General features: G+C 35.3%; 4 protein-coding genes across 4 annotated transcripts; all 4 read right to left on the bottom strand.

Moving 5' to 3' along the window:
• Positions 1-3,442: 3,442 nt before the first annotated feature.
• LOC141716869 (uncharacterized) lies at positions 3,443-5,763 on the bottom strand. Its single transcript, XM_074519038.1, has 6 exons — positions 5,501-5,763; positions 5,336-5,423; positions 5,122-5,245; positions 4,347-4,445; positions 4,015-4,169; positions 3,443-3,884 (listed from the first exon to the last, which is right to left on the bottom strand). The coding sequence occupies exons 1-3, from the start codon at positions 5,721-5,723 to the stop codon at positions 5,149-5,151; spliced, it is 408 nt and encodes a 135-aa protein (XP_074375139.1). The 5' UTR covers positions 5,724-5,763; the 3' UTR covers positions 3,443-3,884; positions 4,015-4,169; positions 4,347-4,445; positions 5,122-5,148.
• Positions 5,764-10,300: 4,537 nt separating this feature from the next.
• On the bottom strand, positions 10,301-10,948 carry LOC141718901 (uncharacterized). Its single transcript, XM_074521274.1, has one exon. It carries the CDS (start codon positions 10,946-10,948, stop codon positions 10,301-10,303), a length of 648 nt encoding a protein of 215 aa, XP_074377375.1.
• On the bottom strand, positions 10,355-13,473 carry LOC141716868 (uncharacterized). Its single transcript, XM_074519037.1, has 3 exons — positions 13,360-13,473; positions 11,456-13,282; positions 10,355-11,083 (listed from the first exon to the last, which is right to left on the bottom strand). Exon 2 carries the CDS (start codon positions 12,872-12,874, stop codon positions 11,639-11,641), a length of 1,236 nt encoding a protein of 411 aa, XP_074375138.1. The 5' UTR covers positions 12,875-13,282; positions 13,360-13,473; the 3' UTR covers positions 10,355-11,083; positions 11,456-11,638.
• Positions 13,474-14,729: 1,256 nt separating this feature from the next.
• Positions 14,730-15,296, bottom strand: LOC141718900 (uncharacterized). Its single transcript, XM_074521273.1, has one exon. The coding sequence runs from the start codon at positions 15,294-15,296 to the stop codon at positions 14,730-14,732; it is 567 nt and encodes a 188-aa protein (XP_074377374.1).
• Between the last annotated feature and the right edge of the window lie 2,390 nt (positions 15,297-17,686).

Here is a 17,686-nt window from a genome sequence, read left to right as displayed (position 1 = left end):
TTTTCGTGTTTATTATAGGTACGTGGTCACAGAGAACTACAAACATTGAGAAGGACAAGCTTAGTAAAAATAAAGGAAACAAATACATAAATCAATCTATCTGCGGCAGCGGGTGATGGCAGAGCAACCTCTAGTATAAGGATTAGCAGGATGTTTATGTTTGTAACAGTTGTGAGTATAATAAGATCTCCCTGAGCGTGGTGGACATGGTATTTTATTAGCCATCAGCACTCCGTAAGATATATAGTATCTGCTTCTCCTCCTATATATTCTTTCCCACAACAATGATCTTCCCCCGGATACATGACTCCCATCATCATAAGCAGTAGCAGCAGCAGCATCATCATCTTCAACAAGATCTATATCATCTTCTGAGAAGTCATTGTCATGGTAGAGAGAAACTGTAGAAGCCAAGTCACTGTTGAGTGCATTGTCTGAGTGAAGTAGAATCTGAGCATTAGAGTGTGAGATGGTAGTGGGTGATGTGAGTAAGAAGAAGAAGAAGAAGAGTAGTAGTAGTGTTGAAGTGGGGGGTAGAGAAGGAAGGGCCATGGCAGCTGGGGAAGGTAATTAGGTTTGGTATATGGGGTAGTAGATGATAAAAGTGGGAAGAAGAAGTGTGTTGGATAGACTGTGAATTCCCAACTACTAGTATAAAGACAAGTCAGTGAAATCCAGCTGGGAGTGTATTCATAGATGATAGACTGTGTTGTACTAATACATTTTTACATAATGGAGGAGAGAGAGAGGTAAACTACGCCAGACAATTTTGGACACAGGATACCACTTACACACACGATAGGACACAGAAATTTAGTGTTTGTGTTTACATTTTTAGTACACGACACAAAAACATACGAACACGAAAGTACACGGTCGAAGTACACGAACACGAAAGTACACGATCGAGATTTAGTGTCGGTTTTGTGTTTAACCTTCAAGTACACGACATAACACGAAGTACTATATAAATAAATATTATAATTAAATTTTAATATTTTTTTGAATATATGTAGAATTATAATAAATGTATGCATATTTATTTTTAAAATATTATTTGATTTCATTATATTGTATAGATCTATGAGATCTAGATATATATTTTTCATATATTTTAAAATTTTTTACCTAAAAATCTTATATTTTAATTTATATTAATATTAAATTTAAAATATATTAATATTCAAGTAAAATGACATACACGACACGAAACGAATGTACACTAAATATGTCGGTTTTGTGTTTAGCCTTCAAGTACACGAAACACGAAAATACACGACACGAAAGTATACGACACGAACGAATTGCTAGGTCGTAAACCTATATAACTAGAGAATTTGAAATAAAAATTTAAATTTAATAATTTCAAATCTATCATTTTAAATGAAATATATGTTTTCGGACTTTGAGAGTTAATTTAATAGTGAATTGGTCTGATAGTTACAATAATTTTAGAAATTATTCAGGTATGAAATATTAAGAAACAATGAGAATACGTTACACATGAAAGTGCTTTTACATTTATTTTTGAACAAGTAGGACCCGGGTTATTTTTGGATAAGCAATGAATAATATACAAAAGCATGAAAAATGAAGGTCAAACTAAACGATTACCAAGCCATAAACGATATAATTAGATAGAAGAAAATCTATTTCTTCTGGAGCTGGGAACAAATTCTAAATAAAATTTATCGAATTGAGATTAAATCTATCCCCCTTGCATATTACATTAAAATTCAATTATTACATAGATTGAGTTCAATTGAGTATGCAACAAATTTGTTTTTGAACTTGAGGTTCTTGGTCCATGGGCCGGACTCTTTTAAGATGTCCCAACTGGCTAATATTATCCTAAACACTTTCTCCTGGTTTTTTAGGTCTATCAACCGTCAAAGGACCAAGAAATCTGAGATTATCAAAGCATTGACGAAGGCTAAGGGATCTCCGGTGATGTGCCAAAAATAAATATTTTAATTATAAACGCATAATTCTTATTTTAATATTTTAGATTCGTTTCGTAGAAATTAAATATTTTTAAACAATTTTAATTTTTAATTTAGGCGAAATAGAGAATTATATTGAGATAATAGATTTATTTTAACAACATCTAACTATAACTTAATATGACTGTAAGATGCGAATAAAAAACTAAACCATGGAGATTATAACTAAATACATGCATTAAAGGATATAGGCTAATGATTAATGCAAGATTACCTATTAATGAGATTAATAGTGAGATTAATTACTATATTAACTAATAGTGTTATCCTAAACTACAAGTTAAGTAGGCAAGTAAAGAGAAACGAGATTGGGCCATAAAATGAAATGGGCCGAGAATGATTTGGGCCATAATAAAATATGAATCACTAAATTAATTGACTAAAGCTATAATCGGAAAATTAAAACAAAAACAGGTCAATCAATGAACCTAATTAAAAACTAGATTTAACAATAAAATCAAGAGTGAAAATTTTAATGTTGTGCAATTAATTACTAGGTTTAAAGACCAATTAATTGCCAAATTAAAACATGCACAAGAAAGTGAATAATCCATCTGTTTCATTTTAATAGTCGTTTGACTTTTTTGCACTCATTTTAAAGTGTTTTGACCGTATAGTTAAAATAATAATTTTTAAAATTTTCTCTTTCTGAATAAAAATATATAACTTAAACTTTTACTTACAAAAGAAAATTTTTAAAAATAATAATTTTTACTATACGGTCAAAGAATCTTGAAATATGTGCAGAAAAGTGAAGAGACAGTTAAAATGAAACAGATGGAGTACTGAATACGGGGTGAATAAAAGATTTGGGCCATAAAAGAATTGGGCCTCACATAAATTAAAAAAAAAACAAAGATATGGACTAGATGCCAAGAATAAATAAAACTAAGCAAATAATTGAACAGAGGTTATGCAAATGAAATACTTAGAACAAAACAAACTAAATAATACTCCCTCAGTCCCTTCCAATTGTTTACATTTCTGAGGAAGTGTTCGACACGCATTTTAAGGTGCATAAAAAATATAGTTATGTAACTTATTTTTACAATTTTCTTTTCCTGAATAAAAATCAAATGTTTTAATTTTTATTCAGAAAAACAAAATTGTAAAAAAAAAACAAAACTATACATATATGCACCTTAAAATGCGTGTCGGATACGATCTAAAAAATGTAAACAACTGAAAGGGACGGAGGGAGTAACATGATTAACCTAATTGCGAGTTAATGGAGCATGCTTGAATTTAAAAATAAACTATGACAGTGTAGCTGAGCAACGAGATAGAAAAATAAAATGAAAAAAAGTAAAAGTAATTAAGTCAAAGAAATGATACTAGCAGAGCACTAAAACCGAGATAAGTAAATGGCAATGATAAAACATGTACTAAAAAGAAATTGTAAAAGTAAATAGAAAAACCCCCAAACACAAATCGGGGTTTCGTGTCATAGAGGAAATTTTGGCCGAAAAAAATAGGACTTGAATGAAAAAGTGAAGGGAGCGCCAGATATTAAAAAGAAACTAGCGTGGTAGCCCGTGCTGCACATTGTTAAATATTTTAGCAGGAGCTGAAGCTCGTTTGGTTAGTCTGTTTGAATGAGAGGTTGGGGCAGGCGCTTAGTTTAAGTTAGTTGTGGAAGTTATATTTGCTAAAATAGTAACTAACCCCTGTACTGAAGTGATTTGTGAAAGGTGGATGCACAACAATTGATCCTTTGATTCTAAAAGATACATATATTTGGTAGCAGTATGTGTATGTCATATTGTTGGCGTTGTGCACATACCTTGGGCATCTCATCAATTATTTTCTCTATGGGGATGCCGATAAGGATTTCTGCCTCTTTGTTAAATAGAGTGAAAGTCGTAGACGCTGACCTTATAGCTGAAGTGCAAAGACAGGAATACATTTGATTTTAGTTTTGGTTGACGGGATAGTTTGACGAATTAGTGTGGTTGTTTTCTAGATTTATTTTGTGCAATCAGGGTTTTTGTGAAATAGTGTAATGTCATACCGTTGCTTGATTGTTTCCGGCGGTTCAGTACATGTCCGACAACGGTAATCTCCATTCACCAAGTATACACCTCGGTTGCAGGATGGGCAACAGTTGTAGGTCCAATCGTCTTGCACAATGTCTATTATTGTTGCCCGAGACACGCAGCGAATAAACTACAAAAGAATTTATCTAATGTTAGTTATGCAAGAGTTTAATGAGAAGCACGACAAATAGTAATTTTTTAATATTCATTTGCAGGATTTCTTTTATAGTAGCATGGATGGCATCCGGAGCAACCGTTTTGGTCAACGGATTGTGTTTGGGTGGAGATAGTGTCTCGATAGTAGCACCTGTTGCATCTAGTATAGCACACTCGAGGCTGTTAAGAGGTTCATAGTCTATATTGAGGTAAAATTTTGTGCCATCTCCACTGGACAGTGTTAACCCACCTGGATTAAATGTTGAGAATTGTTAACATTCGTTTTGAATGGTATTTGAAACGTTTAAATACATATACATGTTGTGTCCCAATATGAAGCTGTAGAGGGTAGACTGTGAAATACAGATGAAACAGATAAAACAATAGATAGTAATGGTAATACCATGTATCATTTTGTTGTATGTGCCATGTTATATCAAAAATTAATTTTTATTGCAGGCTAACTATCTACCATTTTACTTTCTGAAAATGTATATACATGTATCTACATGGTATTTTGTTATTTTAATGAGATAGTTTAGACACCATTTATGTGTTTCTTTGTGTCAGGTTCAGACACTATGCTAGGGCCTATGTGTCAAATAAATCTCCGCAATAATAAGATTTAAAGCGACTTTACTGTCATCTATGTATTTGATTCTTCATTTCCTAAATGTACAATATACTGGCCAAGTATTTGAATCTATTTGAAATTGCAATTATATATTGGTTGGTTAAGAGCTATGTTTATGTAATTATGAATACATAGTTTAATGAAAATCTGGATGTTGTCAGGTGTGCAAATATTACTTTACAAAATAAAATGTATAAACAGTGATGTTAGATTAAACATGTTTATAATGATTAACTGGGGAAGAAAAAAAATGTAAGTTGTCACTGAGGGTGTAAAAGTGTTTGTCCAGTACCGTAATAATTTTTTGCTAAAAGGCCAGCTATAACCACAAAAACCGGGGCACCGTTTTTTTTGCAAGTTCTGACATAAACTCTGGTCCTTTGTCTCCCCACAAGCTAACAGTTATACTTTGTTTCCTGACACGTGTAGATGTAAACAATGGTCCATGATTAGAGTCATATCATTCGGGGTAAACTCAAGGGTTTGTTAGTTAATTAGAAAGTAACCTGTCATTTTGCAGCTCGACATTCAATCTTTTACCATCTTTATGTGTTGTTTCTATATCTCCATAGTTTACCACCCATCCGATGACGTCTGTAAAAGTGAATTAGAGTTAAAATTGTAACTGAAGATATAATTTGGTGTTATAGGGTCGAGAGCATTAGTCTAACCAATAAAAGATACGACATCTCCAATTAGGTGTCCCACGGTGTCAAAATCTTGCAGCTCAAATTTGTACTTGGGTATGACCCCAGTGTCGTCAACTCGCACAAATTTGGTTTCATGAAAGAAAGTGAGAGAGACATCCCTGTTAACAGTCCGGAACTTTTTCGGGGCCGCGACAACGATGACTCTTGAAATAATGAAAACTCCATCTTCCTCAAGTGTTCTCATGCAGTATGCCCTCTGAGTGTTCCTTAACTTAGCCCAGATGTGATTTCCCTGTAAGATTAATATTATAGTCGAATCACATACATAAGCTATAAGAGGATTCATGGTTTTATATTAGTATATCTAACCTCTTGGTCAATCAAAATGACATTAGTGTGTAGTTGTTTGCCGTTATGCGGATTGAATGATTTCCATATTCGAGTTACCCGGACGTGGATAATAACAGTATCTGTATCCCTCACCAATGCACGAATCATAGTGTATGGGGGTGTCATTTTATGCTCAGTAATTTTCAGTAAGAATTGTGGTTTAGGCTTGTATATCCACTGTATTTAAATAGGGCAATGGGAGAATAACTAATGGCCGAAAGTCGAAACGTTTACTCAGTTACATTGTTTGGGGTGTACGTGTATTTAAGGTTTATTTCAGTTTTTTTTTGTTCCCAATCGTGTGTTTAACATATTAATAAAGAAATACATTTTTGTCTTATTTTAAAATTTATTGTCACAGTCACTTGACTTGTATGATTAATCTGTACGTAAACAATTTGTGAATGGATCTTTTAAAATTTGGAATATATTTTATCTTAACATTTCTATTCAAATTTAAAAAATAAAAGATCTAAACATGGAGTCTTATATTTTATTTTATTTTCGTGGGATGATGTTATCTAAGTATGAATCAGAGATTTAATTAAATAATTTATTATTTTATATATATTATTTAATTTATAGGGAAGGTTTGATATAGGATGGGTTGTAACCAGATTTGAAGTACATCATAAGGCTTCTATAGAAAGGACAGTTATCTATGATGTAAATTATCGTTATACATCAATCTCGATTTATCTAAACGAATGTGTATTAGATGCAATGAGCAGGAGCACAAGAGCTCTCATAACCAATGAGAAATATGTTTTTTAGGGCTTACCAATAGTAATATGTTTAACTCTTTCTACCTAATACATTTTTGTTCTTTTTTCACAAGAGGGGACATCGTGTGTGTTGACAATTAACGTGAAATTTGATATGGTTTGTCATTATTAATTGGTATACAAATATATCATGTAGTAAGGGTGTTATTTATAAGAATAGATAAAGTTTACTGTTTACATATATATGTTTATATTTATTGGAAAAGGCAGAAGATTGAGGTCGAATTCGCAACAGGGTAGGAAAATAACCCCTAATTTCAGTTGTGCTGACAAGGCCTTTTCACGGAAGACTTGTTAACATTGTTTTGTCAATACATAATACTTGGATGTAAGTTTGATCAGAATTTAAGTAAAAATGTAGAATGATAATGCATCATTTTGTTTCGAGGTTAATGACGGTGTAACAGTTAACGCCTAGGTACATCCTGTGTTAGTGCTGAGGTTGCGCCGTGGCTTTTCTTAATTTGTTGTTCTTGCTCAGTGTATTCAGCGTAACATCCCTTTTACTTGCATAGATTAGTCAATGTCATGAAGATGTCTGGTATGTTTTTTATTATAGTAGAAAGATCCACCATATCAGTATGAATAAGGTATTAATAATTACCAGGCTTTCTTTTTTTTTCGTAAGTTTTGACGATTCAATGATTGTTTTGATAATATATTTCCCATTGTATTCCGAGGTCGGTTCCAGGTAATTTTCTACTTCCATTGAACATTTACTTCCTCTAATGTAATTTATCATTTCCTCAGCTAGTGTCCCCTTCACGATTTTAGGGAGCTGCATTTTATGATTGCAAAACATCACTAAAACGACATACTGATTAATGTATACATACTTGTGCAGATTGTGGTAAAGCAAGAAGCATGATTTGTTTGCATGGTAAGATTCTACCTGATCCGCTGTTGTGCAGACAAGCTGAAGAGGCGACATTCCCACGAGCTGTGTCAGTTCCCGGGGTTGGATTATGAATTCACATATGCAACCGGTTGCATCAGTAAGTATTGCTCGCATTGACCTGTTCAATATATTGTTATGGCCAAGAACTTGAGCCTGATGGGATATGGTGATAATATAGCTTATTTTAATGCGAGACGGAATGTACCTATATATGTAAGGGTTATATTATTTATTGCATCTCTGGCAGTAGTAAATATCTTTGTGCAGGATAACATTTTGTGAGCAACATATGCATGAATCTGAAGAACAATTTGTTGCTGGAAGCAGATCTAGGATAGTCGCATGGTTCAACGTTAACTTGTAGGCAGGACATAATTGTATAAACATGTGTGAGCTTCTGATATAATTTTTTTCAATACTAAGGATAATAACGGATATAAATAGAGAGTTTTAAGTACCTTTTGTTGAATTCTATACTGGGATTTAGAGAGGTCATATATTGCCGGTTGATGAATGGCTCGACCTTGGTTATTTATATAGCCATGGGTAGGTGGGCTAGGCTTCCGATACATAACATTGCCATAGGTAGCTTCCACCACTCCACGTAGATTACGAAGGGGTGTGTAAATGGGGTTGTAATGTATCTGCGTTGCTTTTGTGGAAGATAAGTAGACTTGTCCTACACAATGAGCAGCAACCAAGATTAGAAATAGTTTATAGAATTGTTAAATTGTTTAAGAAAGCTAACCATTTAATATTTTTATGCGCAACCCTGGCAATATGAGGACAGTATTTATTTTCCTGTGGAGATTAAAGTTTATCCCAAAAGCTGTTGCTTGGTGGCCCCATAAAATTACTGAAACACATACACAGCTGAAAAGAACATATAAGAGGATAATATATCAAACAGATGTAATTGGTAAATTTTCTTTTGTCAATGCCAAGGTATTTTGAGTCCTTTCTAATTATTGGCAAGAGTAAGTAGTTAAATGTACCTTTCGTCCATTATTTGGAGTTGTAGTTTATCAATATCGTTGTTAGTTGATGGCATATCTACAACTTTTAATAGCACCCCACACACATCTGCTGAGGGATTCGTCAGAAATCAGAAATTTTTATAAAATTTGTGCTATGTCTATTTTATGTAAATATATCCGTGGTGCGAACGGGTTTCCAGAATCATGTAGTAAGGCTTATGGAAAAATAGGAATTGTGAAGGTTTAGGTTTTACCAATTAAAGTATCTGTATTTTGTCTTTGCGCCTCGAACGTTGACAACATCTGTAGCTCGAACTTTAGGCTTGAGATGTTGATCGCTTTGCAGCAGTCGTCAATTCTCGTTTGACGAGAGAGGATCACGAGTCTGTTTGATTGGACTGGTTTCCATTTTATAGGTGAAACAACATATCTGAAGTCTGTAATATAATATATCAGATCTTCACATAACTTATTCCCGATATAATCTACATCTTTTTTCTGTTGCAAGCGCGTGGACTTGGTTATCCTGTTCACAGACCAGCGAAAGCACAAATGTTGTTAAGTTACAATCCAGTTTAGATTGAGGATATAAGCCTTGTGCATAAGTGTTACCTCTTCATCCAGTAGGATAAAATTAGCTATCATTTCAGTGGAGTCATAGTTTGACACACTTTTCCAAGCTCGTGTAACACGCACCACTATGGTTGTTTCATTTATGCCTGGATGGAGTTGGGAAAACTTTGGGGTCCCTGGAGGCCGATGTCTTGGGTGTTTAAGATCCATGATTAGTATGTGATGTGATGAAGAGATATTGTTGTAATCTGAATGTGTTTAGTTTCTCAGCATTATTTGAAAGATTGAAGTAATTAAGTTTAGCATCTTTTTGGAATGGGATAGGTTTTTGATAACTGTTGTTTTTTTGGCAAATGGTAACTGCTGTTTTAATTTGTTATTAAATTGAAGTTGTAAGGGAAATTAAGAAATATTGGAAATTTTGTGGATATTTTACTTTAATCACTTTAACGGTATAATTATAGGGACTAAGCAATTTTCTCATTAATTTATTAATAACTATAATATAATCTTTTAAATATAAATATAATTAAATTTGTATAATGACATTAGCATTTAACTGCTATTCACTTTTATTTTTCATGAATTCAGGTTTTGATATTAAGTGAGCGACTTCATGTTGTGACGTCGCAATTTGACCAGTTGAGAGCTCTTGGCATCCTAAGAACCAATAGAGTGCATGGTCAGTGGCTGATACTCTTCTTGGAGTAATTAGTAGGGCAAGCTTCTCGTTGATTCTTTTTTTCCAGAATAGTTGAGATCCTTGTTTTCCATTTGATCCAAGGTGGGTGTCAGTTTGGGGCAAGCTATCAGAGGAGCGATAGCATCCGTCTTATACCTAAATAAAGTTTGTCATCTAAGTAGCTATGAGTCACCTGTTTTCAGCTTGTCAGTCTTTTACGAGAATTTTCGCTCAGAGCTCAGTCCGGCTACTGATCGGTGGCAACATATCTACTCCCTAAATATTGCATAGTCCTCTTTGTTCACAAAGAATATTAAGTCTGCTAAATAAAATGGACTCTCACATGTTGTGTGAATGACAAATGATGCCAACAGGTTCCTAACATTAATATTTTTTTTAGTTTCAATAATTAACCGAATCTTGTTACAATTACCAAAAAGAAAAGAGGTGAGTATAAAGGAAGCCTAGATTTTAAAAGACCTTAGATCATAAATCTGAAATGGAATAATTAAATCATCAAAGCAACATGGACGCATCAACATGCCGAGGGGATGATATATCATTGAATATTTCACGGTAGACAATATTTTTGGTATATCCATTAATTGTCTTGTCTTCGTCGGCGCAAATAATTTTTAAGCCGCATGAAGTTGTGACTCTTGATATCGCTACATACAGATGGCCGTGGCTAAAAACTGAGTTTGGCAAATATAAGCCGACATTTTGCATTGTTTGTCCCTGGCTTTTATTGATTGTCATCGCATAGCAAAGGGCCACAGGGAATTGTTTTCGTTTCAAGACAAATGGGTACATTTTATCAGCTGGTTTCATAGTTATCCGTGGTATATAAGTTATGTTTCCAGCTTTATTACCTGTTATGATGACAGCTTCAATCACAAATGGGTAACATCGAGTCACAGTTAGGCGGGTACCATTACACAGTCCCTTCTTCGGATTAAGATTCCGCAAGAGCATTATAGGTGCACCAATTTTGAGCTCAATTTGATGATTTGGAAAACCACTGAATTTTAAAGAATTAAGGTATTCTGCAGGATATAAAGCCTCTGCTGCATCACTTGTCGTGGAGCCTTTGCAGATGGTATCACAACTTTTGTAGATCCTAGAATCCCCGGGCAATCTTTTCAAGACCTCTTGATTAAGCATCTCGACATTTTCATTTAGCGGGGCTAAGATGGCTCTATTGCATAAGTATTTAATGTCTCATTGTTTGACATTTAAGTCACCATAGATTTCATTTACTATTGCACACACGGGGTCACCGTCATACGTGACCTGTAGCTGGAATATGAAAAAGGTGTTATTATTCTATAATGGATGCACTGAAATTGAAGGTAGGCAAATAGACATAAACATATATTGAATTGACGAGTAAAAATTTCTCTAGCAAGTTATTTGTGTTGTTTCTTTATGTGGGAAATTAATAATGGAGGATCCAAATCATATCCTTCTAACTACAAGCGGCATGAAAATTAATTTTAATATTTAATAAAGTTGTTGAGAACATGGGGTTGGCATATTAATTTTAAGAGGAAATATAGTTATTTCATGATGTAGTTGGGTATGTTTATAATGAGCTTGCAATTTGATTCAATTTTATTTAAAACATAAGCTGAGATAAATATGTAGTGTTGGAGTTTGATCGGGGCAAACCAGTTTGGGAATGCGTATCCACGAGTCTTCACCATCATGTTTGAAATTAGAATCTTGCTCTATTCCATCACCCACGTTCAACACCCAATCTCGAAATGGTATGTTCACGCCAGCCACTGTGATGGGTGGAACATCTTTGTCAACCCTCATGTTTTCTAGTAATGGGTACAGTTTGAAATATTTTCATAGATGAGACTTGGTTACACTTGCATTAACGGTGGCCTCACGACCCATTTTCGGGACCACTGGAAGGGTCTGTCTAAAATCTCCACCAAGAAGCATTGTCATACCACCAAATGGTAATGAAGCAGCGTTTGGGTTGCGTTTGGAGAGAATATCACGGAAGGTACGATCCACCGCCTCAAACACGTAGCGATGGTTCATGGGTGCCTCGTCCCACACGACAATGTTAGTTTTACAAATTAACTCGGCAAAATGTGTATTTTTCTTGATATTACAACAACTAAATTCATCAATATCAATTGGAATTTTAAAGCGAGAATGTACTGTTCTCCCGCCTTCTACCAGTAGGGAAGCTAAACCCGACGATGCCACATGTAATACAATTTTTCCCTCTCTTCTCAATTTTGATATAATAGTTGACCATAAATAGGTCTTTCCGGTCCCACCATGTCCATACACAAAATACAACCCACCGTTATTGGATGCAACATCCTGCACAACCTTTTCAAATATAACTCGCTGCATATGATTAAGACTTCCAATGCGCTGGCTTGCTTCTAACTTTAAACTATTACAATCATACATCATTTCCTCTAATAACAGATGATTTGCAAACGCGGACATTTTGGTAGGATCCAGGATAGGAAAGCCCGGGAACTCTGTAATATTTTTGCCATGTTGCTTCAATAAATTGTTGATCTCAATAAGTGTAAGCATCTGTTTATCCGCATTTGTAATTTTCAAATTCGGTAAATTCAAAACTTTTCTCCGTTTGTACTCTACATCGTCGGAAAAATTCTCCCAATGTCTCTCCCAAAGTTCAGCAGGGTTCGAAACTTCACAGAAAATCAATAATGTGATAAATAGGTCTCGTAAATGCGCAGCATTAGCAAATGTTGCCGCCTCTTCAAGTGCTATATTCCATTCATTATCTGATTCTAAAAGTCCTCTTTGAAAGCAAGCTTCCTTGTATGTATCATAAATTATTCCGTTCACAGTTCTAATATCCTCAAAACTCTTTGCTCCAGCTACAATGTTTAACAACAAGCGCATATAGAAGCATTCTCCAGATGAAGGGTGCGCAGCAATCATACGCCCAACAACATCCATTTTTTGTTGTCGGCCATACCAACACTTCTCAGAGCCTTCCCATCGATACTGTGTTGGATATGTGACAAATGTAAGATGGAGCCCACGTGGGTCACAACGATTATTCAAGAACCATTGTATCAACATTGTACCATCTGGGTCAGTCCTGTGCACAATTTCGGGCAAGGTCTCATTATCACGAAATCTGACCTCTTGCTCATTTTGCAGGTGAAAATATAATCGTTGTACAAAGGGCTCCCTGTGATGTATAGGAAACTCAAATAATCTCCAACATGCTTCAGATGCCGACACATAACGACATGTAACATAATTTTTCACCTCATCTATATCATTAGTTTTAAAAGTTGTATGCTCTTCATTTGTTGAGGCGGTAACTTCCCCACCCGCTTGTTCCACAATAACTGTAGCTGTATCAGGTCCTTTACCAATGTATTTAAACAAGTATTTGATGGATTGTGAATGATTGCACCATTCAGTGTTTATATATGAGCTTGGTATTTGATTAACAACCCCCGATTGTAAGGAACAACATGCCTGTGATTCAAATGTAAGCATTAGATGAAATCGGTAAAAAAACAATTATATAGATTTTGAAAGATTTCATGACGGACCTGTTATCTAGAACAATATTGTTAACCTCCACGGTTTGACCACTGTCCCTCCTACGATAGGCAGAATACCCATCTGTATCGACATGGGTGTCGTTAATTTTTTTTGGATAATACTTTGTGCAAGTATTGTTTTGCATGCAAGGGCATCGAGGATTTGCTTCCCCACATGGGCCATGCATCATGAATTGGGATACAGCATTGTATGCAACTACATCATTTTCTTTATCAGGTATCTCAGCGGAGACCACGGTATCAATGTCTGCAGGAGTTATTAGTTTATCACCATCAACCAACCACAACACAATATGTGCATGATGGAGGCCACGTTTTTGAAATTCCACCGTGTAAACAACTGCAAAACATATTGAAAAAATATTAATTAATACACATGGCCTGTAAAAATAGGGGGAATTTAATATCTTCAATACATATAAAAGAAACACAATAAATGATAACATGGAGAAGCAGTTGTAAAGTACATTTTTGTGTCCCACCAGTGCACCTAATAACTTTGATTTTTTTTTTTTATCTTTTATGTTAATGTAAATTTTTATTAGTTATACAATGAATGTAATTCATAAGTTGTTGCCTCTCTACCTGCCATATATAAAATAATTAGTGGTTGTTTTTCCAATCTTAAATAATTATTTATTATTATATAGAAATATTTTGTCATTATTTTATATATATATTAAGTAAATATATATTTAAAATCATTTATAGCATCAGGTTTATTTTTTATTCTACCCTGAGTTTGAGTTTGTGCAGAGGAACTTTAAGTAAACGTACCTGCCCTTACGCGACCCAAGGCATCTTTCTTGGTTAAATCTGAGAGCATCATGTCAAGTTTAATTTCGAAAACCCTGGAGATAATATCTGGACGGACAGAAGCCTCTTGTGAACCTGAGGATCTAACTTCAGCTTGAATTTCTTCCCATTTTAGATTGCATGTGAAAGTTATGAATAGATCAGGGTGGCCATATTGTTTGCAAACAACCAAAGAATCTTGGAAATTTTGTTGCATGTACCGGAATCTCCCCGTAAAGCTTGATGGCAAAACCACACGCCTACCAATCTCAGCTGCTGAGATGTCCCCACGATGGAGGCTGTCGACGACATTATTATACAAATCTGATCGGATCTCTGACTGATGTTTTTTAACCCATTTTAGTCTGACACGCTCAACACCACCAATCATCAACGACATACTGTAAGGATAATCTACCTCCATGTATGAGGGTGTGTCCCTCCGATTCGCGATATTGCAACTGAAATGCATGAAAAGCGCGCATACTAACAGTGTTATGGGGACGCTTATTTGAAGGATCAACGCCATGATGCATTATATTTATTCTATATCCATCATCACCTCATGGAAACAACAACGGGTACTGCAATGACATGAAACAAGGATGGAGCTCATTAACCCTTTGCAAGCCTAATTTTTTATGATCCACAAGGATGTCCCTGTGATTTACAAAGTCGCCATCAAGTACGAGCCCTGCAAATTCGTAGTCATTCCTGGTGGGAATGTTGATAAAGCGCCCATCTGTTGCTCGCCTCTCAAACAATCTCAAACAAACATCAGTCTGTTCAATGCCACGAAAGCGTTCCCGCACTTGTCTATATATTTTGACGAGGGCATTTTCACGTTCGAGCATATTTGAAAGGTTTGCTACAATAGAAGCATCTATTGCATCTCCTCTAGGAAATTGTAAGCGCTTATCAAATTCTTCCTGACCATCGTACATGTACAACTGTGCAAATTTAGGTTCATATCCGTCTGGAGGTTTAAGAGATCCAATGTTGTGACAGGTATGCCCCCGCACGCGGAAGACAAATTGTCCGGAACCATTATTTAGAGTGTGGTCAATATTTCCCCCGAACGAGGTGAAGGAGAATATATTGATGTAGGCCAGTTTCTTATTTTCAAACATTCTGCTACGCGTACCACCGGCCCTAAGGAGACTAATTAATTATGCAGGAGTTTCTTTCAACAAAGGCAATTGAATCTTACCTTTGCCGTAACAAATTGTATATCCCTTTGGGCCTGAGCCTGTGTGTCGGCCGGTGAACTCGTTGGACCAGACCTTAGCATGACAGTACCCGCAGATTTCATTAGCCTCGCCAATGTTCAAGACTGTGTTAGAGGTAGCTGTAAAATAGGGGTGTGTCAATGCAACATAGTTGTATGCTCAAAAGGGCGAAAAATTTAAGTACCGACCAAAAGTCGTCTTTTGTCTTTCTATGTTCCTGCGCTTAACTGGTGATTCTTTGTTTGACACTACACAATAACAACATTAGTAATTAGAAAGAATGTCAGCGCATGGGAGTTATGGCAGGTAAAAGGTGCCCAGGGGAAAAATATACTGTCTCATTTTTTTACAATTATGGCCAACCTGTTGATTGGAGGTGTCTTTTGCGTGAAGAATTTTGAGCCTGATTAACGACACCTGTAGCAAGCAACACTAAGTTACACACGAAGGTAAATATTAGGAAATATTATCGAGAATATGATGGTGAGCAGACTGGAGAATGTTGGAACACATGAGCCTTTTTATGTTAAATACCGGAACTTTGGGACAAATTGTTTGTTGCAGATGATGTAGCCGAATCACTCGTTGTTGACTGAACCTGAATCATGCGAGCATGCCTATTATGTTCATGTGATGCTGTTACAAAACTAGGGACCACGAGTCGTGGCCGCCCTCTCCCCTTTCCAGGAGGCACCATCCAAACTACCCTGTCTTAGAGGTGCATGAGGCTATCTCTGCAATAATATATAATCGTATTCATTTGATAGTGTGAGGTTGATTTTGAAGAAGACTGTTCTTATAAAGTTTTCCATAAGCTAAGAGGACGGTTTTTAATTATATAATAATTGATATAAAAGAATCAGAAAGTGTAATGGAGCTTGTTAAAGTGAATAAAGCTTAAATGAAGAATGAAGATCTTGATTCGATGAGATTAGGAAAGACATGTATATGAGGGATGGAGAAACAGTAGTATCCGAAGAAAGACAACTAAAACTTAAGGAAGCCAGCACTGTTAAAAAAATTGCAGAAGGCCTAAGCTGGAAACACAGAAAAATGGTTTATTGCAGCAATTTTACTTGGAGCATAGGCACCCCAATCTGTTCATTTATTGGGATTTTTTTGTTCAGCTGATATATTTTGGACCATGGCACTCTTACTGTGGCACAATTGTTAAATGGCATGAGAATGAGAGGATCAGAGGAAGGTTAGTCAGCTAACAGTGCTGATAATATATTTGTAAAGTAAATTCATAATTTATTTAAAATAATTATTGGGTGGGACAATTATGTTTATATATTCACAAAAATATCACGCCAGACGCAACAACTAAATGTTGAAAACGTAGATGGGCTTTACACAAAAAATATTTCAATAATATTTTTACACCAGCACAATAATAACAGATTACTTTTATTTCTTAATAATAGAAATATAACTTATACATATATATAAGTGTTTACACACACTGCAATCTTTTTCCTCTCACAAGAGCTTCAGCTCTTTTCTTTCTCTCTGTGAACCTCACTATTGGTGTTGTATACAAGAATGCAGGAATGCCTTATTTATAGGCTCTGAGATGATGACCTAATTGCTTAAGTAATATTGTTGCTGACCTAATTGCTTACATAGACATACATTTAATACAAGCATATCAAATTTCAATATCTAGGTTCCTGCATCTGTGTTTTGTGCAATCTTCAACTCAGCCTACCTTATTTGCAGGGCTTCATTTAAGATCTTACAGATGACAAGCAGCTTCCATCCTTCTAGACAATATGAATAGTTTGACATCTTGCTGGACTCTTCCTCATTCAACTCTTATCCTGAAAATATATAGTTGTGCTGCTGCAATTACATTTCACGTACTCTTCCTTATTATCTGGTACACACAGCTGGATACTTATTTAATAGCTGACTTTTTATTTTGCAAATTCTAGATGCCAGCTTTTACTTATACATATGAGGGTTTGAATTCTAACACTCCCCCTCAAACCCGATTCTGCATTCTGAGTTTCTTTTTCATTTTCAGAAATATCTCTGGCTTCAATGGCTTTGTGAAAATATCGGCTAAATTTTCTTCTGTTCTGCAGTGCACCAATTCCACAATTTTATCGTTTACCTTTTCTCGAAGAAAATGATATTTAATATTAATGTGCTTGCTTCGACTGTGGGATACTGGATTTTTCGCGGGTGAAATAGCGGATTTATTAACCACATAAATAGTAACCGGATCAACCTTTGCAAGATTTAACTCGCCCAATATGTAGCCTAGCCACATAGCTTGACATGCG

Source organism: Apium graveolens, chromosome 4, assembly GCF_009905375.1.
Source record: "Apium graveolens cultivar Ventura chromosome 4, ASM990537v1, whole genome shotgun sequence".
Taxonomy (NCBI): domain Eukaryota; kingdom Viridiplantae; phylum Streptophyta; class Magnoliopsida; order Apiales; family Apiaceae; genus Apium; species Apium graveolens.
Note: the sequence above shows the minus strand (reverse complement) of the source record. Positions and strands in the feature narration are given on the sequence as shown.